Genomic DNA, 24650 nt, shown 5'->3' with positions numbered 1-24650 from the left:
CTTGCCAGGGTAAATTTAAAGTTGACTTTCAATTCTACAATTAAACATAATAGAGTCATGTCATCAACATGAATTCTGGAACTGCGGAATTTAAAAATACTATCAGAAAACAAGTAGCTGCTACTAACCAGTTCTTGTCATCTCTACCTGATGATGTTAGTGAGGACTATCAACTAAGGTGTTATTTATTTCATGCATAAGAACTAGAACTTCAGAGTACAGAAGAAATCAGAGGTACACAAGTTCTCCCTTTAATTTACTTTTCTAAGAACAAATATTCTTTTTATTTTGACTGCAATCAAAAAACACATTCCTAAATGCAGAATGGCATCCAAATGCTTACATGAGAAACTAGAAGGATAGTTAGGTGAAGCACCTGGTACTATGAAATGTTTTTCTTCATTTAAGAAACCCTAGACAATACTCTTTTTTAAGAGAAAGGGGGAGTGGAAATCAATTGCTATCACACACAAGTTAGAGAAAGATGGGAGTTACCTGTGAAACTCAATGGTAAACTTCCTTACAAATAAAATTTAAGTCTGAAAGAGAGCAAGGAAACGGATGGGAGACCAGCAACTTTGCAATATTTTAATATTGTTGGCCACACTGAAGAACCCCTAGGGGCAGGTTCCCCTACAAATGGGGATCTAAAATAATCAGAAAGGACAAAAAAAAAGTCTCTGTTCCCCGTAGGCAGAGGCATAATGGAGGACTAGATTCTGGTCATGAAGGTTTACAAACCAGAAGAAAAGTCTATGGGAAGAAAACCAAGGCCAAAACAAACAGAACACCACTTGACACTACAACTTAATGCTAAGGAAAGAACACTCGAGAAAGTTTACTTTCCATTTTTACAGTTAGCACCTGAATTACGACATCTTTTACCCATATTAACAATTATGTACTTGAAGTGGAACATTGAAATGGTTTGATCCTGTGAAATTTATGGCTTCAATTCACTGAAGTACCTATCATTTCCAGATCTGAGTACAACACAAAGCAATTTCTCAGCATCTTTCCCATGAGCAGGACTGCTGCCTGTCCTACTGGGAAAAGGATTACACTGCTAAGAGGAAAGTCTGAATATTAAGAACCTGTCGCAAAAACACAGAGAACCAGAGAAAACACTATTACTGTGTAAATCCATGGCGTACTCATATCTTGAATACTGCTTGTCAGTACTTTTTGATACTTGAAATACCAGAAGATACATAATTTATGTGCATTTTTGCTCATATCTCCGATGCCCAGACACACACATGTGCATATTTACTACAGACATACACACAAACACTATACAGGAGAATAATGTACAATTCAATCCAAAGCAATCCAAAACTTGGAACAGCTCCCTGGTGAGTCTCCACAATAGCAGGTCAAACCTGAAAATCACAGGCAAAACTAAAGAACTAGATGATATTGAATAAAATGATCAAACTGTGTGCATGAAGCAACCAAAAGAAGATATTTATCTATTACGTGGTTAAACTTTCTCACTAGAAACTGCAGATAGCAGAAGTATACAAGATTTCAAAAATTCATTGGACTACCAAATCCCAAAACTCTGCTTGCACCTTAAAAAAAAAATTCTAACTTCTAAAATGTTAGAAAGCAGGAGAATAGATCAGGGAATCATTGTTACATTCCTTAATGGGTATTGTCAGACACAACACCTTGAGCCAACTAGACCCTGAATTTGGCCTGGACTGGCTGCTATTACCTTCTAGATATTTCTCAGGCAGTTCCCTTGGCACACAGGTTTCATTACTAGCACTTTCTTTTAATCTTCAGTCTTGAGATCACAGTATAATACTTAACCTTATCTCTTCCTTTTGGCCTCATTACCATTTGATGATATTCAAAATGCACATATTATTCCATATCTTTAATTACCTTGCCTACCTTTAATAAAATTGTTTCATCTCAAATACAAAGCACTTCTTTTTGAGTACAATCAACAATATTTTTCTTGAATTCTCCTCAGCCAAATGTTTATATAAGTTAACTAAAACTAAGCTTTACTTCTTTAAAAATTTCCATATTTAGATGGTAAATCGATAATTCTTAACTATTTTTTCTTGGTAAACAGGATTCATGTCTCAGTGAGCTTTGTAATTTTTCTGCCCATAACTCTGTTCTATTCACTTCTCTTTCTTAAAGATTTTAACTCTGTTGTCAAGCCCTAGTGCTGCAACTGCTATAGTTTCTCTTCCTACAGTATCCACAAGTTAAAAATGAAGCACAATAAATGGACATTTAGTCACATCTTTTATGTCAAGACCTCAAACAATACTAAAACAGATTCAAAGCTGTATAAAACTGGGCAACAGAATGACTATTACATTCTTACAGACCCAAATGGGGGATATATAACTCCAAGTAATTAATAAGGGGTCACTAGATGAAGGCATTACTGTAGAGCAAGAAAATTAAGTGTTTAGAAAGGAATTTATGGGGACCAAAAGCAATTCTCCTATTTGAATTTGGTCAAAACAGTGTGTTATCCTGCAGGAAGTGATAGATGATCTTGGTCACCATCTCAACCCTCCAGCATGAATAGAGGGAGAAGGAAAAAAAACCAGAACAAATCAAACAACAAAAAGCCCCACAAACAAATACAGAAGGACCATCATGTCACATTCAGAACCAATACAGATAGAAGACTATCACATGGTCTTCAAACACTCTTCATCTGACACTTTGCATTTCTTTGAAAACCTATGCAAGTAGTAGCTAAATCCAATTTCAACTAAGTTACAAGAACAGAACAGGGTAAATAGCTCAACCTTATGCTTTCAACTGCTCACACTTTATTACTAACTGAATGATGCCATGCTACTAAAAAATATAACTGAAGTGTTACACTGAGAGATTGTCATTAAGTGAAGTCCCCGGCAATATTTTTTGCATCAAGGAAGTAATAAAAAGGTCATCATGATCCTGGAACATTTCTGCAAGTGCTTCAAGAAAATTGTTAACACTATCTAAAGCCTAATATATAGCTACAGCAAAAAAATTGCTGAAGGTGGCATTTTCGTCATTAGATAACCCTCTGCAGATAGATTAAGATGGTAAAATTTTAAAGCAAAATGTTTAAATAATTAATGTGTTTATGAGAAAGCTATGAAAAGAAAACAGAATCATATCTAGCCTGAGAAATTAAAACCAATTTTTTTTTCCACTGTAAGAATGACAATAAGTTATCTGAAACTATTCAGAGAGTTATTTTCTGGACACAATCTATTTGAATGTAATATTGCTTATTTGAACTGGTAATTGTAAATAGACATCTGAAGAAGTAGGACCCAGAACCAACGTACTAGATTCTTTATTTATAAAGGAATAAAATTCAGAAAAGTTGAGTTACACACAGAAGATTTCAGTTCTGGAACAGAAGGAAATTCCAGAGCCCAAACATTTTAAAACAAGGGTACCTGCCTTAAAAGTGAAACACAAATATAATTGTCAGAGAATGAAAGTAGATTCTTTGAGTTTGATCTTGTTTGCTCAAAGACATTCTTAAAATGTGTATGATATTATTACTTTTGCCTTACTACTGTCATGTCTATCGAAACACAAAACATATGGAACTGCAGAAGAACAGCATCTTAGAAGCAAGTCTTCCTATACTGCAGAGAAAGTATTTATTTACATTGCATAGGTAAAAACCATCAATATCTTTCATGGAAAAGATACAGGAAAAAATTATATACCAAAGATGGCATTTGATTTTTTGTTTATTTTATTTGTTTATTTTGGGGGTTTTGTTTGTTTTTTAAGACCATCTCTCTTATGGTGTTTCTCTACTGTTTGCTACCAAAGGTAGCAGTAACATAAACAGCTTGGTCCTTTGAGTAAATAATTCCATTAAGTTTATGGAGTGTTCTTTGTTATCAAGTGATCTTAAACAGAAGGACTGATCTGATTTTTGTTTTGTTCAGCCTTCGGGAGCTGCACCCCAGATGACTCCAGATAGATGCAAGATCATTCCCTTTAGCCCTTCTCTAACTGTGACAGAAAGCAGATGTTAGCTGAACATTCAAAGCTTGATGTTGACCATAATAACTTATTTCCGCACAAGGTGATTCCAGAGGCTCCAGGGCTGTTTACAGGCAGAAATTACCAAAGCTTTTCTTCCTCCTGTTTTCCCTGTCAATATATAAATGCATATCTAACATTTCTGAACTATTTCTGATCAAAATCTTTTTGGCAGGTGCAAACTGCTGACCTTTGTACCCAAAAATCAACCCTTTAACCAGTGTCTGGATCACGCGTTTTTCCCTTAGGGCTCTGTTTATTGAAAAAAAAAAAAAATCCCAACCTCCTCTCTCAGGGAAAAAAAAAAAGTATCAAAACCACGGAATTCATTAAGGCTAAAGCCACTGTTTTTCCAACAGCCACAAAATGGTTCCCCCTGCATTTCAGTTACTTCATTTTCCTTCCCCCATCATCTTACCACAGGAATGCACTTGTTTTCCACTACTCCCTCTTTAACCAAACCACCCACTGACTTTTATAGTCATTTGGTTCATCACGACCAGGAGACAGCCTTCAATCACAAAGTAAGTTGGGCTCAATTGGCCCTTCTTTTGAGAGATGATAACTTAAAACTTCATTAGATATTTTTGTTACTTTCAAAAAAAGCCCCTTTTAAGATAAAATACAGGGAGTTAGACCAACTGGCTGCATATGTATGCAGAAACTCTTGTTTACAGTGCCTATCAGGATACCAATGCAAAGGACACTCAATGCTTATTTCAACAAAACAACCACAGTTAAAATTCAATAAGTAATTAGTTCCCATGAGATTCTGTGCATCCGACAAATAGCAACTATTTATTTCCACAAAGTTTGCCACTCCATGGCTTATAAACACAGGCACTCTTAACTGAAAATTAAAATTACTGCTTCCTAGTATGATGTACAACACAAGCTCTAAGCAGAGCTCCTCCACCCATATAAATAATGAAAAGTTATGGGAAGAGGGAAGGAGGAAGCAAGCCTTGGTTGCAATCTTGTTTCTCCTCAGAAACATTTCAGGCATTATGAAATCATTCTTTCCAAAAGTGCCAGGAATAACAAAAAAAAAAAAAAGAAAAATGGTTGTACTGAATCTATCTTGGCACCAAGGTGCCACTGCGCAGTTTGTTACATTCTCTCCTCTTGCTTTAAGGATTGAGTTCCTAGTGGCAGCACAAGCATGTGCCAGAAAAGAAATTATATCAAGAACTTTCAGAGAGATATGATTTTCATATTGCCATTAAGTTTCAGTTTTTAAGTACTTCAGTCTTGATTTTTGAAAGTATTATCGTTTCCTCTTGTTTAAAGTAATGACAATTATTGGTACAAAGCTGTTTCTTCAAACTGCACTTAATGGTTTCTTTTCACTTCCTATGTATGAGCTCTAATTAATGTGAAGTCAGAACAAAAATGCCACAATATTCATGTTTTTCTCTAAAAAAGTAAATCCCCACTCACTTTGATCACTATGGGCTAAAAACATAAATACAAAGCCAATGACTTACCAATATTGCTTTGAAACAAGCAAGCCTCAGGACACAGTAAATGAAGCAGTAGAAGCTTGCCCACCAGCTTAACTGAATGACAGTAAAGATCTACCTTTTCAAATCACCACCACCACCAGCATACACACCCTATATTTTGAGGAACAGCACTTCCAAGAGAGGTTTCAGTAATGCTGAGGACTGAGGACAAACCAAGCCATTATATTGCAGTGTTTATGAAAATTTGATTGCTATCTTTGCTGTTTCCAGCTTCATGTCCTGACTGTTACAGTGAAAAATCTTCCAAACTCCCCTTTTAAATAGCTTTACATGAAAAAAAAAAAAATCAGGTGATATCCATCTAATAGTATAAAACAAGTTCCTTACACACAACAGTATGAAAGAAATAATTAATCTCATTTGGTAATTATCAAAGGTGTTACTGTGCTGGAGCCCTTTTATTCATCCTTCTACTACAAAAAGGAAGAAGATACACAGAAAACCAGTTTCTACTAAGCACTGTCACAGTATCTTGTTTTTTCCTATTGATGGTTTTCAACATAGACTGACTTTTCACATTTCTGTCCTTACCTCTCAACATATACCACTTCCTCATGTTTTAATATATGCAGCATTGTTCAATCATCCTGCAAACTATAAAAAAGAGCATTTATCCCTTAGCATAAAGGGAGGATTATGTTTTTTTGTTAAAGTTCTTATCAAAATATTTTTAAAGTCTTATTAACAGCACAGATTTTCATATCTTTCCATCAATATTTTATTGTAAATGGGGTAGAAATCCTGTTGTTTCAACATACAGCTTGGATTCCTTAGCTTACTGACTAAAAGAGAACTATAAAAGAAAATAAAGCTCAAAATATGAAAGCATGATCAGTTTTATCTTTCAAATATTATTTTACATAAATAAACTTCATTGCACTTCAACCATTATTAGCTTTGTTTTTTTTCAGATAAGAGGCAATTCAGATGCAGTAAATGATTTTTACAGCTAGACAGGCACACCCACCATAGCAAATATGAATACAATTACTCAACTTAATTTCACATTTAACGGACATAATCAAAAATCTGAAAAAGAAGTCATCTAGATGTTTCCTTTTCCCTTTGAATTAAGGACAATAGCTTGATCTTGTAAATGTGCATCATGTAATTTTTTTCCCTGTAACTAGATCAATTGATTCTCAACTTCAGTGGAATTTGTCATACAAGGTCAAGACATTTTGTGTATCTCAGTGAACAACTCCTCAATATATTCTTGCATCTTTTACACCAATCCAAAGTACTGTCAGTGGGGAAGTTGGGGGATTAGAGCCAGTCAGCTAGTAACGCGCTATTTATAAGGAAGTATTCATACTTAAAAATAGTAAACACAATAAATTGCTAGTAGGTAAAACAGCATGCATTACAGAAAGTAGGAAGTTTAGAACTGCTTTTATGTTAAGGATTTAACTAAATCAGGGAGAGAAGCTAACTATGTGCAATTTGTTACCAAAAATATTAAGTATTTTAAAAAATGTCTTTTAGAGTACACTTTAAGCTTCAAATAATGAATATTGAGCAAAATGATGATGGAAAGGAGGGAATGTAACTGGAAAAACAGCTACTTGTGAGCATAATTATACTTTAAACCCCTATATATTTCAGTCTTGGTTATGAAGATCCTGAAGAACAGCTGGGGTATCAGGATTTAGAAGTCAATAGCTAATCTATTCAGTAGCAACATCTGGGTGCACATGCATATCCCAAAACCAGCTGCAGCCACACACTTGAGACATTATACCTCTGTGGAGCACATAGCCCAGCGTGCAGCTTGGATGTGGACTATGATCCACATGTACAACAGTCCCTATTGCCTGAAATTAAATGAATTTAAGAACAGCTGACATGTAGAAGAGCAGGGAAGATTCCATCCTTCCCAAACTTAAGAAAATGAAAGTGAAATATAAATACTGTCAAGTTACCTACCAGTAGTTGATCTTCATATATACATACAAGACTGCTATTTAAAATATACACTATTTACTGAATGCTTTACAACCCGTTTAACAAACTGATAACCCACTTTTAATTCAGTCAAAATTACTTTTACTTCAATATTCACCATTGTTGGCCCAAGCTAATTTAAAACAAGACATTTTCACTTTCTAACAAACTACATTCTCATCTGAAATGCAAACACTGAACACAAAGTTTACCAAATACTTCCTAAAAGTGAAAAAATCAGAACAAGTCAATCTCACCTATGAACAAACCTCAAGAAACAGAACAAGAACAAACAGACATTAGGCATCCACATACATAAAAATGTCAGAACAAACCACACACCAGTGTGCATAATTCAAATAATTAATGACCATCTACTGAACAACTATTGCTAGAAATAAATGTTGGGCTGTTAAAATTGTCCCTAAGAAAACTAAGCCTCCCTTCTATGATGAAATAGTTTAAACTGTTTCAGATGAATCAGAGCCATTAACAAGATTTAGGGGAGTTTTTTTTCCCATAACGAGAAAGAGAAATCAGCTTTATGCAAGGGCATTGATCCCACCTGGAAACAGTATTTTTAATGATAACATCATAGATCCTCAAACAATCTCAAAGAGAAGCTGAAGATCCTGTAAAACCATTGGTCAGTGTTAAATATACTACAGGCATATCATCGTATTCTTTCCCTAATGTAAGGGACTAACTGTGCCCAAATTTTGGTAATGTAACTATGTTAAAACCAGTAACAATATGGAAACATTTCACAACTATTCATCAAGTATTATCACTACACATTACCTCCAAATGAATCTTGACTAATGAGGCCAATCAGTTTTGTAAGATTTTTGCTGATAAGGCAAGCACACACTTTAGAAACATGTTTATCTTTCTACTTGACAGTTATACAAAACCATCTTTTACCCCACAAGCAATATGATAATTTTGCAAATAAGGCAGATATTTCAGTAACAGAGCTCTCTTTACCATGATGTGGCATTCTTGAGGTGTTAGGTAAAACCAAAGATGGTCTCAATGATTTCTCCTGAGACGAAAATTAACAAGCTCAAAAACTCTATGTGAGTCCTGTTTGAACTTAGCCTAGGACATCCACTTTCCCAAACATATGCTACTTCTTGCAGGTATAACAGGTATAAAATCAAGATTCCGCATGAAGAAACCAAAAAAAAAAAAAAAAATGGCTGTTCTCAACACTTTATGCCAATCTATATAAAGGATCTTTGGAAGATAGGTAAACATTGCTGAAAGAGTCAACTGCCACGAATTCAATCTCCATTTCAGAAGGAATACCTACAAGGCTGCATTAGCACTACAGATAAGTACTTTGTGACTTCTGATAACAGCAAGTACTATGAGAAATACAGTGAGTGCTTAGAGGAAATTTTTAGAGCACTTCAAGTTTCCAACTCTAGGTGGAAGTTGCCTGTAGATATTCAGTGCACCTGGGGCCTGGGATTTTTGAATGACACAAAGAAGAGAAGGAAAGGCCATCAAGAATCCTTAGCCATATTTTAAAACAGTAGGCAAGGTCATATACAACAGTTTCACCTCCTTTTATAGAAATAATGTTTATTTTGGAGCCATTAGTTGTTAGCTGTCATTTAAAAGGTTTTACCCTACTTTCAGGTCCACTATAATTTCACAAGCAACAGAAATTTTGGTAAGTATGAACATCCCTGTGTAACAACAGACTAAGTAGTAAGACGTGGAAGCCTTGAGATATTAAGATAGACCACTTCCCAAAACTGTATGTTTAAAACACAAATTTCCAATAATATAGATGCAAACCTTTTACACTTGACACTGTATAATGCAACATTCGTTTGAATCACTTTCTGAAGGACTTCTTCAAATCCTATACAATCACATATATACACTTCCCAGGTAACAATTATTATTTTCACAAGCACATTATCAAGTACCTAAAAGATACATCAACAGTTCATTATTTAGCACTGTATGTACAAATAGGCAGCTCTTCCTGTGTACAGTTAATACAACTAATTGCAAACTTGTGCTAAGGTTATTTTCGCTCTCAAACGATCTGCAGATTTTAGTGCATGAAGGGTTATGAAAAGTAGCTGAAGTCGCATCGGTAATAGCAGAGCTGAGCAGCCACATCTCATGAGAAGGAAAGCACTCCACAGCAGTTAACACCCATGTCCCTTCCCCAGACGTGAGACAATTATCCATGCATAAGGTTACATTTACATCAAAGCAAATAAATTACCTGCAGAATGCATCCCAACATGCGGAAGGCTTTGTTATCTTATTTTTCACTCCACTTTTTCACTACTTTCTGACAAATGATTAAGTGAGTCACAAGGGCCTTGAGAGTTGACACATCACAATGTTCAGTGTTCAGTCAGATCCGACATAAGTTTCTGTGACTAGCACAGTTTAACTTGGAGCACAGTCGCTGCTGTTCTGTGCAAACCTATTTATACCAACAGAGCAGAGAGCCAAAACGGTTGCTGTTGTTGCTAATTAGTTCAGGCATGTTTGAATCCAGAAGGGAAACACTTTTAGTTTATTTTTCCTAGGAACGCTACAAAGTTCCACTACAGCTTCACAATGTAACCATGTGGATCAAGAGAGGCCTCTGATTCGCATAGAGAAATATCAAATCATACTACTGAATTGTTCTCCTGTTTCTTGGCTTTATTCTGAATGCTCTGAAATGTCTGAAAACATAGTTTCTGAGAATTTGCCATCTGTAGTGTCAAAGGCATTCATGGTAGAAAAAGAAAATCTTGTTGAGGGCAAAATTCAGTCAAGATGATTGTAAAACCTAATCCACACCTTTGAATTTGGACTGAATATCCATCACTTTAACATCTTGTAAATGATCCAATTTGTTTACATGGCCCTGTAGCTTTTTATGACTTTTCCATAAAGAAGTTATTACATCCATTCCTTTTATTTTGTTTTAGAGCATTTGAATGAGCCCCAGAACCACAAGCAAGTGAAACAGACTCTCTGCAGATGGAATTGGCCTCATATAACTCTCCACTACCGGTAAAATAGCCAGAACAACACTTTGAGTTTGGAAATGCCATACCTTCACATACAGCAAAGAATTTCCTGGGCCATATGTCTTTTTTAATGTTTAACTATTGCATAAAATGAGTGCTGGTTTCCTGTCAATTCAAGGAGGAACATGGAGCCCCTCTCACAGCTCCAATTGTTTGGAACAAGGGTGAAGGCAGTCAGATGGTTACACAGAGAAGTACACTGAGGGAGAAAAAGTAAAAAAAATAATAATCAAATATAATATATAATATAAAATATAATAATCAAATAATAATCATATTCTATCTGCTATCATGCAATAGGTCATTCAGTGAAGCCCCCAAATAATAGTTTAATAAAAGACTGGACAATTGAGTGTTTTGAAAAGACTACAACTAAATATAATGACTGAAACAAGCAATATTATGCACTAGTCCACAAATCAGTATCTTTTCCAGGAAAGCCATTTTCCCACTTCATATGCTTTTAAACAAATAATGCTTAAAAAGAGGCATAGAGAAACTGAGAGCTATGGGTTGACAATGAAGGTGTACTAAGAACATCTCCAAAACCATTTTTCCAGGATAAGCTACTCTTTAAACATGACACTCCCTGGTATTTTACACACCAGATTTTTGTTCACAGAATCTTACAACTTTGCTGATATGTGCCAAACTGAGTAATGGTTTTAAGATGTAGAATATCAAAACTACAAAAAGGGCACCACTCATTTACCCTTTACTGCCTGAACCTAGTTTGAAGCCCATTTATCAGATTACAGGGCCAATTCCCTAATTAACTGCAGCATCTAACCTCCTGCCCCCCCACCTTCTTACATGATTTATTGCCAATTCACAATAAGAATATTACAGCAGCAGCAATGCAAAAAGGAATTAAACGTACAGGAAACACAAGGAGCATTGTTTCCTTTTCCCAAGACATTCTTTACTTTTCCTGAGACAGACAGACTTAACATTTCAAGAAAAGCTACCTAAGGGCAATAAGGGAATTTAAATCCAGCACTGAAAATTATCACTGGCTATGCCAGACATTTGCTGAAAGCTAGGAAGACCTCCCTTACTTTCCTTTAACAGAACTGTAGAATCATAGGGAACGTAATAGGATAGGTACCCAACCAATAGTTCTATTAATCTAGAAAACCAACCACTAAAAAATTAAAAACAAAGATTTTTAATTTCAGCCACAATGCCAATGCTGGCAAGGTGCATGGCCAGAGAACCTCGGCCTCCCTGCCTTTACCTTGCTTTAATCAGGACCAGTGGTACCCTCCATTTCATGTCAAGAAATCAGTGCAACAGTGACCAAACTGAGCCATGCTTACATACTATTTTAATGCAGTTAGTTATCAGTTTTAACTAACTCAAGGAGAAGTTTCAGTGTTTTGGGCTTTCAGGGAGTAGAGGAACAGAGGTGCCCTTCACCCTAGAAGAATCTCCTTAAAACATCTGTGTTTATAATGATGCCTTGAATGAATTTACCATAAAGTGTAAGATTAATGAATAATTTATGAGTATTAATTCACAAAAAGGCACATCGCCACTGAAAAAAATGTTTTATTGATTATTCCCTTACAACTCTCTCATTCTCACTACTATAAAAGGATGCCACTGCATGGGAAATAACCTTTGAACATTTTCTTATTTCATTTCTGTTTCTGCCTGTATTCTGTTGGATTGCATGGAGGTCAATTCATATTCACTTTCCCCAGCTCCAAACACCTGTATATGAAAATGGACTAAGAAAATAAAATTTAAAAAAAGAAAAAAGCAGTGACTATCACTGTGAAGACCTTCACTGCAGGGTTAACCTGCCTAGTCTCAAATTAGCCTAGTGTGAGTATGAACAGCCACACAGTGAAATAATCCAGTGGTTCAAAGAGCTAACTAAATACATGATGAGTTCTTTTGATTTCAGTTGCAGCCAGCTAATCTGATGATCAGCATAAATAAAAGCCCATTGACATGGGTTGGGGGTGGCACACACTGACAGGACTTCAGAGGCATCCACAGCAACAAGAAGCCAAGCAGCCTACAAGCCCCAGGCAAATGCAAGGTCATGCATATGCAAGGTGAATGCTGAAGTCCAAAACTGTGGGCATACTCAAAAAGATGGAATATTTGGAATACACTAGTAAACTCAGAAAAAAAGAGACAGCCTTTGCTGACCCTAATACAGAAGGCCTGCAGGAGATCAGGGAATTGGCTGGGCTCTCTCCTTTTGTTTACGTTGATTTTTTTTTTTAGTAGTTCCTATACTCTCTGTATACAAGAACTTCTCCCTGAGCATCTAGAGTCCTGCTTTGTGTCACCCAGCCAACCAACTTCTGTGGAAACTGATTAGGTTATGAAAATGTATAGAGTTGCTGTTGTACACATGCTTTGTAAAGCTGAGGTATCTTCACATATAAGTCTGCTTATATGCTGTAGGATCATGAAATTAAGCACAAATAGCCAACTGTAACACTGGAGATATGTTTTTAAAATCTCAGTAGAAGGATGTCAGGACAAGAAGATCAGAAGACAGATGAACCTTAAGGCTAGGATATCTACAGATGGAGCAATGAACAAATTTTTGAGTCATTGCCACCTTAAAATAACATCTTACAATCAAAGAAAACCTCTTGAAAACACCAGTTCATATTTTATCTTCACAATAACACATTATGAATTTTCACTTACCTACTTGAATAAAAGCATTTCACATTCAAACACAAGCTGCAAAAGTTTTTCCCCAAAAGGGAATGACAGGTCTATGTAAGTTTTAACATACAATTAATTTCTCAGAAACTCTGAAACAAAGCACTCATACAGATACCTAAGTGCTACTAAAATAACTATGTGCTGTGTGTCTCTTTTCTGTTCTGTAACTTTTTCGAAGTCCCACTGTTCTCTGCTAAAAGACTACATACATACAGGCCAATTCCTAAAACACACACCAGGAAGTGTATTCTCCATGGTATGCACTTTGTGACTAAAAAGCAGAGGCATGGCTCTCTGATAAAGCCAAGAACAATCTATAAAGCAATCGAAGAGGTTCATTTCCAGCTAAGGGAAGTGGGCTTGCTCAGCACATCCTCCTTCTAGTAATCAGAAACTGCCAAACAGCAAAAACCAAAAGCAGCAACTACCCAATAGAAACAAAAAAACCCCAAGATCACTCTGCTATAATGCACAACCACTGCTGTATGATGCAAAACAGTACCTTGCTATTACATGTTGACTATGTAACAATTAAGACTCAAAGGAGTTGGATAAAGTTATAAGATTAAAAAGACTTTATGTGAAGACAAAGTTCAACATAAGCTCTTTGGCTATATAGCTGTCACTGTCTCAAGGTATGTCCCATGTTTCTTCTTCATTATAAAACTCTATCTGACTGACAGACAAAGTAAATAACCCCAAACAACATGCTATGAAACTTTAAAGTCTGATTGGCAAACCTAGTAGGAACTAGTTAATACAAAAACAAGATTTCAGATTAAATTCAATTAAAATTAAAAAGGCAAAAAACCCCAGTTTTAAAAGCTTTCTTCCTCTGCAATTTATTGTAGTGTTGAACAACTTCTCTAATTTGCCACAATCTTTTGCTTGAAGTCAAAAGATGATGTGCTGTAATTCATCACTATCCAGGAAAAGTGCTTTAAAACATTTCAAAACCAGTCTTGGACTAAATAGAAATAGACTAAACTTGAGAAAAACTGCATCACTATCAAGTTTTCTTTTAGATGACATGCTTATATTTTATACTTCCTTATCTTCTCAAAATGCAGAAAATTCCTGCTACCCAGCAGTAGCCAACAGGCTGTGCTGGCACTCTTCAATTCAACAAGAGTCAGCAGAAGTGGCACCCCACCACTAAAAACTATGTTCATTTATAAGAGATAATTTTTCAGTCAAATGACTGCATTCAAGCAAAAGCACTGATATTCCCATCTGCAAGGATTCAATGTGCTGCATCACTTGGACATCCCTACCTTTTTCAGGTGTTCAGCCCAAGTTAAAGTAACTTAGTTAGAAACTCTGTTGTGATGCTGTCCCCTCCCTGAATAAGCTGGAAGCTCCCTTTAGAGACACACAAATCAGAGAATCCTTTAGGTGGTTTTTAGGAAGTGTGTCAGGCCACGTACAGGTCAAGGGGATGAGAGAAGCTCCCTTTGGCACTTCAGTTACTCACTTAGTTCCAGCTGCATTCACCAGCTTTTCCCAAGGATAGCCTGAGATATGCAAGTCTCAAACTCTGTCTCAAGGCCACCTGTTTGGGGGCTTTTTGAGCTACATAAATCATGTCCATGATTATGAAGCAGTCAGCTACCGAAATCGATTATTAACAGTTTCCATTTATGTGGGGGAAGAAAAAACAAAACAAAAGAAGACAAAACCAAAAAAACCACCCAACACCTTAAAAGAAATTAAGACCTGTGAAAAGACAGATCATGACCAGGACATTACCTGCAGGATTAATGCAGGTGCTTCAGGATTGACAGAAATCAAGTAAGTGCTTTAGTTTTCTAAGATTTACTTCAGCAACTCTATTTACTGCTGTTCATCATACTTGAAACTAACTGGAGGAAAGTTAGTATTTCTCACTGGCCCTGGTGAGTTGCTAATTGATCTCAGGTTCTTGGCCTTCTGAAGTCAGTCATTACTACACTTTAAACATACATGCCACATAAGCTATACACATCATTGCTTATGGCACCCAACAGTAGTTTTTTCTATAGAGACATCCTCATAGTTCTCATAGAAAACATAACAGCTGATAGCTTAGCAAAGTTCCTTTAAACATTTATTGCATCTTCTTCTAAACAGCCAAGAGAATAGAATTTAGATTCTCCTGCCATCTCATGTTGTCTCAAACCTATATTAAACTAATAACATCACATAAGTAGGTGCACTCAGACCACCAGGGTTAAATCACTCACATTATTCAATCTACTTAACAGCTCCCTCAGATGCTGCTGAAACTACAGAAATAAGATGAAGATACTACATCAAAAACAGCCATCAAAAGTAGATGAAAATGAAGCAAGAAATATAATAGAAGGAAGAAATAATTAAACCATCCAGGTAATCAAACTCAATACACAAGAAGTTTTGTTCTTCAAAAGAAACTGAGCAATCAATTTTTATTGACCTTTTACTTCAATATGGAAAACTGTTAATAAATACATCAGACAACCATAAGAGAAATGATAAAGCCACCTAAGTATGAAAAACCTTTCAAAGCATAATTTGCTCTTTGATATGACAAGAACTATAGAAATAAAATCCATCCAGATATATGGGAGCCATCACTACATGCATCATTTACTGCTACTTTGCTTTCCAGAAAACTTGCATAAACTTCTTTGATCCTCCAGAAGAATATTTACTCAGTTGAATAAAATAAAAACATTAAAGATAAATAGGAATTTTTCAAAGAAATCACATAAAATCTCTTACTGTCAAGTAGAGTTACAAATAAAACCTGTTCCTAAAGAAAATATCACTATAACAGAGGAGAGGCAAATCTAAACATGGAGGTAGTTTTAAGTGGTTTTAAACGGAGCTAGGCTTGCCCCACAACCACCAACACACTGAATTTCCAGGAGGTAACAGCAAAACACTGTGTTCTAAAAATATTTAATTTACAAAGAAATATTTACACTAGGAAATTGCCACCTAATACAACATTCACTATACAGCAGAAACAAGAGCGGTCCTTATGTCTACTGTTAGCAAATAAATTGAGTTAAATTGTAATTTTGAAGTTAATAATAATTTAGCTAATAGATAAGTAAATACCAGTTATGAACAAATTAATTCTTAAGCACACGCTTATCCTTTGTAATGCAAGTAGTGACACTGAATTAATAACTGCTCACAGACATCTTCAGTATCACCTTGAAGCAATAACTATAGCACCCATGTGTGCAGCTGAGTAACGCTGTAATCCATTCTACTCCAAAATTTCTTGGCCATTTAGCAGTTTTACAAGTTGAGGACAGAATTTTTATTTGTAGACTGCGTAAGTAAAAAAAATCTCCCTCTCTCCTGACCAGAGATTATTTGGCACGTGAACAGCAATATCTCATTCTCATACTCCAGGGAGTTTTAACCTGCCTCTAGCTAAAAGCTATACAATCTTTAGATTGCAGCAGAGTGTAAAAATCACTCTAATTAAATCAAGTAAGAACTGGTTTGACCAGTGTTACCGATCCCCCAAATAATTAAAATCAGTTAAAAAAAGTCGGGGGGTTAGTACTTAGCTATACCTGAATTTGTTCAATTGCAATAATTACTTTAAGAATTAGCACAACTATAAAGCAAAGCAATACTTCTAGGTATAAATTATCACATAACACAGTTTCAGGGCACTTTTTTTAAAAAAAAAAAAATTCTCCCAGCTTTGCATTTGTTCTAAGATGTAGTGACTATCTTAGAGCATGCCAAATTGCATTGCAAACCAGTTGAAGCCTGACCTAAGCCAGCTGTGTTTCTGATATATGTGAACAAAATCTAGTTTGTACTGTCACATATACTTACACCTATTTACATATTACATTTACATAAGTTTTGCTTCCATGCTGTATGATCTACCTTTTACACTGTTGTGCTCCCATTGTTGGACCCTGCAGGCCCTTCAGGGCCCAGCTGCTTTATCCTGTAACAAACCTTTTAGAGCAGACTGACAGCATAGCAGGTTTCCTTGCACTCCTGACAAAGTCAAAGCAAAGCAATGACAATACTCTGTGTGTTGATATGCTCCATATGCACACCATGCAAATTTAAGAGAAGGCAGCATAATAGCACAAGACATTACTATAAAATTGCCAAGCCCATTTTGTCACAAACTTGTGCCCTAAAGCCTCTAAACACCAGGTAAGATGGGAAGGGGTAGAAAGTGAGTGATTTCTCACACAGAGCAGATAATTTCCTGTACTGTGCACAAAGTCTGATTGGTTTCCTGTCAGAATAGCTGGGTCTCTGAGTCTTTTGATCACTTTCCTCTGGCCCTTCACAGTTGCTCTGATTAGAGATTGATCCCCATGCTGCTCTTTGATCAGCAGCTCCGGCAGTCTGCAGGTGCCATTTATCATCACATTAACAGGCCACTGCAGTATTAATCTCCCCCTTCTAAATTTGCTAGTGCACTGCATATTCTACCCATTCAAAAAGCACTTGAAGAGGTCTCTGAAACTTTGCTTTCTATTACAAGATACAATGTAGAATACTTTTATCTGGGGAGTCCCAAGTTCAAAGTTGAGAGAATTGAATTAGCCTCAAATATGTATTTCTGTTTTATTTCATTACAGTTCAGAGTGTTTTGAGAGCTCCCAGACTGGCCTTTTGTGTTGGTTTGTGCCCATGGAGAAAGCTTGGTCTAGATGACATGCAAAGTACTAAATTTTTCAAACACCATCTCCCCCCACACCCCCCCGGCCCCGTACATTAAACACCAGGGTTTCCATGCATGTATGCTAACAGCCTTAATTTTAGATATTCTACACTAAGTGTGGTTTCATGCAGTATATAACGTTACAGTTTGTAAAATATTCTCTAAAATGACTTCATAATAGCAGATCAAGAGGAAAGGCACTTAAAAATCTGAATAATGTAAATCATATGGAGTTCAGAGGCTAAGCAAATTACACACCCCGAAGCTGCCCTTGCTGTATGAAAGGAGTCTTTCTCCAGTTCGGCGCAGTCCCAGCCCAGGGGAACTTGCATTTGAGAGTTTTCTAAACATTTCAGGTACACTTGAAAGTTGAAAGTAATTCTCATTTCCTATGCAGGATTAGCTCGTTTCCAGCCCGTACAAAATACCACTCATTCACGCGCAGACACAACCCCCCCTCCCCTCCCCGAGAGCATTCAGGGTACAAAGGTGCGCGGGTCGTTGTTGGGTTTGTCTGGGTAGGTTTTTAGCGGGGCGGGGAGGTTGGAGGGGAAGGGGACACGTTTTGCACCTCAAATACCTCAGAGGAGGGAGCCTCCGAGCCGGCGCCGGGCTCCCCCCGCCCGCCGAGCCGCTGCCCTTTTACCCACAGCGCTGCCCGAGCCGGCGGGCAGAGCCCTGGCTGCTGCCCCGCTCTGCCTGCCGCCACCCCGCGGGGCCGCGTCCCTCCGCGGCGAGGGGCTGCCCCGCAGGCGGCGGGAGAGAAGAGGGAGAGGAGAGGGAGAGCAGAGCTCCGCGCCGCGCCGGCCGGGCGCCCGCCCCCGCCCTGCCCCGGGCTGCGCGGCGGCGGGTGCTGCGGCTCCTTACCGTTCTGCTCCTTGGCGCCGGAGAAGGCGAACTTGCTGCTGAGGTCGGACTCGGCGACGGCCCCCTGCCTCCGGCCGGCTAGGGCAGATGTCAGCAGGAACAGCCCGAGGAGGAGCATTGGGCCGGCGGGGCGAGGGGCTCCGGCACAGCAGGCACTGGCGGCGAGGCACCGAGGCCCGGGCGTCTCTCAGCAGCGCCCGGCGCGGGCTGCGCCGCTGGGGAGAAGGCAGCACTGAGCCTGCTCTGGCAGCGGAGAATTGCAGGGTACTTTCCACATAATCCCATCCAAAACTTTTTCCTAGAGCGCTCTTCTGTGTCTCCAGGTTTTGTTTTCCTTTGCCTTTTTTTCTCTCTCTCTTAAAAAGAAAAAAAAAAAAAAAAGGAGGAAGAAAAAAAAAAAAAAGAGGATCAAAGCAAAGTCTGGACCCAGACCAGCTTCCCAAGGACTAAACAATCCGGTGCCGTGGCGGGCGGGGGCCGGAGGGGCCGGGGCTGGTGCTACAGCCGCGGAGGAGCGCGCACCTGTCAGCGGCACCGGCGGGGGCGGGCGGACCGCGCTCGCACACAACCACCCTCCCCGCCCGCTGCTCGGCCGCCGCGCTGCCAGCCTGGGCCGTGTCTCTCCACTCCCCCCCTCCCTCCCACGCCCGCCGTCCCATCACGGCGAGGGCGGCACCTGGCGCGGCCGTTTACGCCCCGGGAAGTTGTCGGTGGGAAGAAGGAGGCGAGCGGGGAGGCCCTCGCAGCTGCCCCCTCGCTCGTGGCCGAGCGGCGGCGCGACAGGTGCTGGGGCGGCCTCTGCCCCCGGCGGGGAGGGAACCGGAGGGGGCCTCCCGCCAACCCCCTCTGCCTCGGGAAGGGGGCTTCATCCGCCCTCCCTCCTTCTCCCGATGAGGAACCGAGGTCACCGCGGTCCAGAGCCAGCTTCTGGGTTTGGTAATTAGAGTGAGGTGAGTTTGTTTACTGAGTTGTTATTATGGCAGTTGGGTTCGTGCTTGAAAATTTGATGCTTGGTTAAACATTTCATCTGAAGGATGCCCTTGATACTGCAAATAAAACACGGAGAGGACGTTTTAAAAAAGACTCTGGATGCTTGGTTTTTTCTTTTCTTTTTTTTTTTTTCTCTTTTCCCCTTGTATAGAACTTGCTATTTTGGTTATCCTGAGCTGGACTTCTAACATTGACATAAGCAGATGGAAACGCAGGTTCAACTCTTTTTAACTGCCCCTTGCTTGCTGAAATACCACGCAGTACTCCGTGAGGTGGTATCCGTAAAGCAGACAGGATTGGGTTGCCTTCTGCTGTTCCATCAAAAATCAGAGCCGAGTTTTTGGGAAGGAGTATTCCCCCATTGACACTGGTGAGGACTAAAAGGAATGATGATGTTCAGCACCGTCTCCATTAGAGATGGCATTTCTAGTTTGCCAAAGGGTTTGAACTGTGGCTATGTGATGAGTCTGGGTACCAGGACTGAACACTAACTACATACCAGGAGGCTGAAAGAAGCAGTAGGAAGGACAAATCTTTTTTTCTTGACTGAGAAGTTTTGGGAGAGTTTCTTAATTGTGACTTCAGCCCCCCTATCTCTGAGGTGGTTTTGGGGATGGATGGGAAGAGTTATATAACGATCGTATCACTTACTGTCTGTGCAAGATACACAAGAGAGAAACTGAGTCTGCTCTGCCAGAGTCTCAAGCACACACTACATAAATTTCTTATCCTTTGACCTAGCTCTTTCCATTATATAACTGAGCTATTTCTTCGCCTCAGCCAAAGCAACCCTTGAGACAGTGATAAACAACCCCTCTGTTCCTAATAAGTGACATATTTCCAGTAGCAACTGAAAGCTGTCCAGCCAAGTTGGGCTGTCTTCTGAAAAGCAGGCTTGAAGCATATAGTAAATAGCAACCCTTCACTTACAGAGCATGAAGAAAGAAATGTACTGCACAAAACAGACTATGTAGTTACTTTTACTATTGTTAGCATTACTATTTCTTCCATTTCACTGTTGTTATTTTTAAATGGAAATAAAAATAACATGTACTAGTTCACAGGTCTCCTACCCCGATGATTACAAGCAGTGGGTTTTTTAAATCAAATAAACAAAGTATTACACTGTAGCTTAACCTTCATTGCCTGAGGATTTTGTGGTATTCTTTGTATTTTGGACAACTGACGGCAAGTTCACTCTGAAAAACATGGATGTAATGTCTTACACCATGTACATCAAAAATAAAGAATCCATTGAAAAATCATAAATCTAGGCTGCATAAGGCCGGTGTTTCATCTGGAGGTACTGGACCATGCCCAGAGAAGGGCAGTAGGGCTGGTGAAGAAGCAGAGCACAAGTCTTATGAGGAGAGGCTGAGGGAGTTGGGGTTGTTTAGCCTGGAAGATGTTGAGGGGGGACCTTATCACTCTCTACAATTACCCAAAAGGAGGTTGTAGCAAGGTCGGGGTCGGAGGTCTATTCTCCCAAGTAACAAGCGACAGGGCAAGAAGAAACAGCCTCAAGTTGGGCCAGGGAAGGTTTAGATTTGATCTTAAGGAAAAATTGTTCACAGGAAGGATTGGAACAGGCTGCCCAGGGAAGTGGTGGTCACCATTCCTGAAGGTATTTAAAAGACATGTAGATGTGGCACGTGGGGACATGGTTTAGTGATGAACATGGCAGTGCTGGGTTTGTGGTTGTAGTCAGTGATCTTAGAGATCTTTTTCAACCTAAATAATTCTATGATTCCATGATCCTGGCTCAGACTTTTCAAGGGAAAATGCAAGAACCCACATAGTGGATGAATGTGGAATAACACTGCCTGGGGGGGAAGCTTTAATTCTAAACCTCCTGTAATTAAAGATCAGGGTATATTTCCATTCTTAAGGCTCTACTTCTTTTCAAAAATGCTTTTGTTGCTAATCCCACCCAAAATATCATGTGCAGTAATCTCTATCCTTATAAGTGTCCAATCTTCTCTGAAATTCATGCCAAACTTTTATCGCAAGCTATCTATGTTTATTTTTGATGTTATTGCTCTCCAGTTTCATCAGGTATATGTATGTGTTTGAGTTATGAAAACGGATAAATATAAATTATTTACTTTCTCTACCCTATTCATTTTCTGTATTACAACCATATCACATCCTTTCCCAGCTAGGCATTTTTACTATGGTTGTCACATGAACATCTCTATAACTCTAAGCTTCTCAGAGTCCCATCTAGTTTTGTTGTGTTTTATTTGGGGTGGGACAAACAGAACATGACATTCCAAGTGAAGGCCTAATCTAACATTATACAGTGAATGAAGATAGAATGTTTCATTGTATATAGTATTTCATGTGCATGTCATTTATATGATCTACTCGTACTCAGAAGTATTGGCATTAAAAAATATATTCTAAATGGTTAGATAATTGTAACAAACTAATTATGTAGTTCAGACCACTCCTTCCAGTGCACATTGTGTTGCCTACATTGAATTTCACTGGGGATCATGATGCCAATGCAGCTAAGAGTTCTGATGACTCCAGTGCCAAGTACAAATTTCTCTGGGTATCATTATTTTCTATGTACATATTAAATATTGTTAACTACATAAAGCTTTATGTTCATAGCTTTTCTCCATTATTAGAATTGCACTCCCGTTTTTGTCTTTTTTTTTATCAGTTATTTTGCCATATCTCAAAATTACTTAGTTTACACTCTGTAGTCTTTCAAAGACTTTTTTCCCAAAAGGTTGTTTTATGACTCTGGTTTCTATCATCTTTATTTAGAACTTTTTTTGAAGCAGTATTTTTTGTACTTGAATAAAATTTTAATTATCTGGATTATGCCACAAGAATTTATTGATATTGAGACTTAGCCAACAGAGAAAGCAAAGGAAATTTGGCCTGTTAGGACATCAGAGACTTACTGTGATGGTGTATAGACATGGTACTCCTGAGCTATAAATATCCTTGAAATGGAAAGGCTTTCTCTGTGATCATTATTACCTGAAAGAGTTACCATTAAAATATACATTCATCACACAATCTTCAAAACCTTCCCTTAGATCAGCAAATAGAATTTCCCACACCAAAGTCAAAATAAGATGATCACGGTGCCAACAGAGGTGGATGGTTACATGTGCTCCACCCCTTGTTCCTTCTCCACTTTACAACAACAAAGATTCCCCAGTTACAAGCAAGGTACATAGGTGTTCACAGACTGCCTTTTATGATTTCTGCTGATGCCAAGACATCTTGACTGACTTCAGGGGGCTCTAAATATCCCAAGCAAGTTCTGCGAGGAAGTGTATTCTTTCCTTTTCCTGTATGCTGTCTTCAGCAAGACTTTTTTCCCCCCTCCATAAGGTATGCAATGAGATAAGCATTTCTCTCTCTCCTGAGAAGAAATAGAGTGAGGAATACAGTGTTTTGGGGGGAAATAGGAAAAGGCTGAGATATAAACCCATTTTCAGCCATGGTGTACAACCAAAGGGAAATGCTTCTGGAGATGGGTAGCTCTGCAAATGCAGTTACTTCTATCAACTTTACGTCTCACAAGAGTTAGAGCTAGGCATTTACATACCTTTGCAAGATTAGGACCCACTGTTAAGAAAACCAGATTGATTCCGTTTTCTCTCCACAGCTTGTTTCACTTCTTAATATGAACGGGAAGAAAAAGGAATTAATACATATGTATTTTATATTCCCATATATTCCAAATGTACCTGTATAATCCTTGTAAGATCATATGAAAGGCAGAATGTTATTTTGCAAAACTTAAAATCTAATTTAGAACTAATGAATTCAGTGTATTTACGCATTCAGTGTATTTACGCTCCTGATTTCAGTGTAGTTACACATTAATTAGTTGCTGGTATAGAATTGTTGAAGTTTAAATGCTTATGCTTACATTATAGAATTATTTTTAATTATTAAATTAGTTATCAAATATTTTGTTTGAGCAAAATCTTTTATGGATGAGTGATAAATATGAAAACAGAAATTAGAAACACTAATAGTCTTTCAGAAAAGCAACAATACAATATTCTGCTCTCATGATCACTGAGCAATAGAAAAACAGGCATTTGTACATGACTCTTAAAATCTTACTCATATGAGGTGAAAAGACTGTGTATAGAATTGAACAGAAAATCATTCCTGTGTTAGAAAGTACTCTTGTAAATGAGGTAGTGCTAAATTTTAGTGTTTCAGTCTTATTATCCATTCCTTTTGAATTTGTAAACAAGTTGAAGATTTGTTGTCCCATTTCCATGCTGCATTCAAAAATATAACGAAGAAAAAGTGTGAAGTCCAGACAGGCTTCAATTATGCTGATGCCTATACAGTGTGGACTGCTCAGACACAACCAGAGAGGAAGGATCTCCAAATATTCTTTGGTCACTGGAATTATACCTCTAAATAAAAGGTGCCATTTCTATTTTGCAAATCCTAAAACGAGACTTTGGTCTTAAAAATACACTTAAAGATAAGCATTTGAACATAGACTTCTAAGCATATCAATGTTGTTCTGCTCAATGTTGCATAGCTTAATCATTTTTCAAAGTCCTTATTGTACTTTTGTGTGATTTCTACTTATAAGCATTGTTTTAGAGCAGTCATATTTAATAATTCCAATTATTTAATCAACTGCATACACATATATCGTCCAAGCTACATGACAATGCAACTTTCTTTACATAGGCTGTGGGAGCTACAACAGGAGACAAGGAAGGAGGCCCACTAGAGGTCTCCCAAACTATTTAAAAGAACACTACCCACTTCTGGCATTTGGTAGCTCATTTGGGTCTTGATGGGCTTTCAAAGTCAGCATGTAAAATGCAGAACACGGCTGTCACTTATGCC

At 38.2% G+C, this 24650-nt stretch overlaps 1 protein-coding gene and 1 long non-coding RNA gene across 2 annotated transcripts in view; one reads left to right on the top strand and one right to left on the bottom strand.

Moving 5' to 3' along the window:
• The window catches only part of PDGFC (platelet derived growth factor C), a 124381-nt gene extending 105223 nt beyond the window's left edge, over window positions 1-19158 (bottom strand). The window contains exon 1 of the mRNA XM_032686653.1: window positions 18807-19158. Coding sequence (XP_032542544.1) covers window positions 18807-18924 — 118 coding nt within the window. The 5' untranslated portion in view covers window positions 18925-19158. The remainder of the gene's footprint in view (window positions 1-18806) is intronic.
• A 346-nt stretch (window positions 19159-19504) lies between these two features.
• On the top strand, window positions 19505-20932 carry LOC116786228. The gene is made up of 2 exons (XR_004356861.1): window positions 19505-19756; window positions 19948-20932. It is a non-coding gene; the product is annotated as an uncharacterized LOC116786228 (long non-coding RNA).
• Window positions 20933-24650: the final 3718 nt, after the last annotated feature.

Source organism: Chiroxiphia lanceolata, chromosome 4 (assembly GCF_009829145.1).
Source record: "Chiroxiphia lanceolata isolate bChiLan1 chromosome 4, bChiLan1.pri, whole genome shotgun sequence".
NCBI classification, from domain to species: domain Eukaryota; kingdom Metazoa; phylum Chordata; class Aves; order Passeriformes; family Pipridae; genus Chiroxiphia; species Chiroxiphia lanceolata.
Note: the sequence above shows the minus strand (reverse complement) of the source record. Positions and strands in the feature narration are given on the sequence as shown.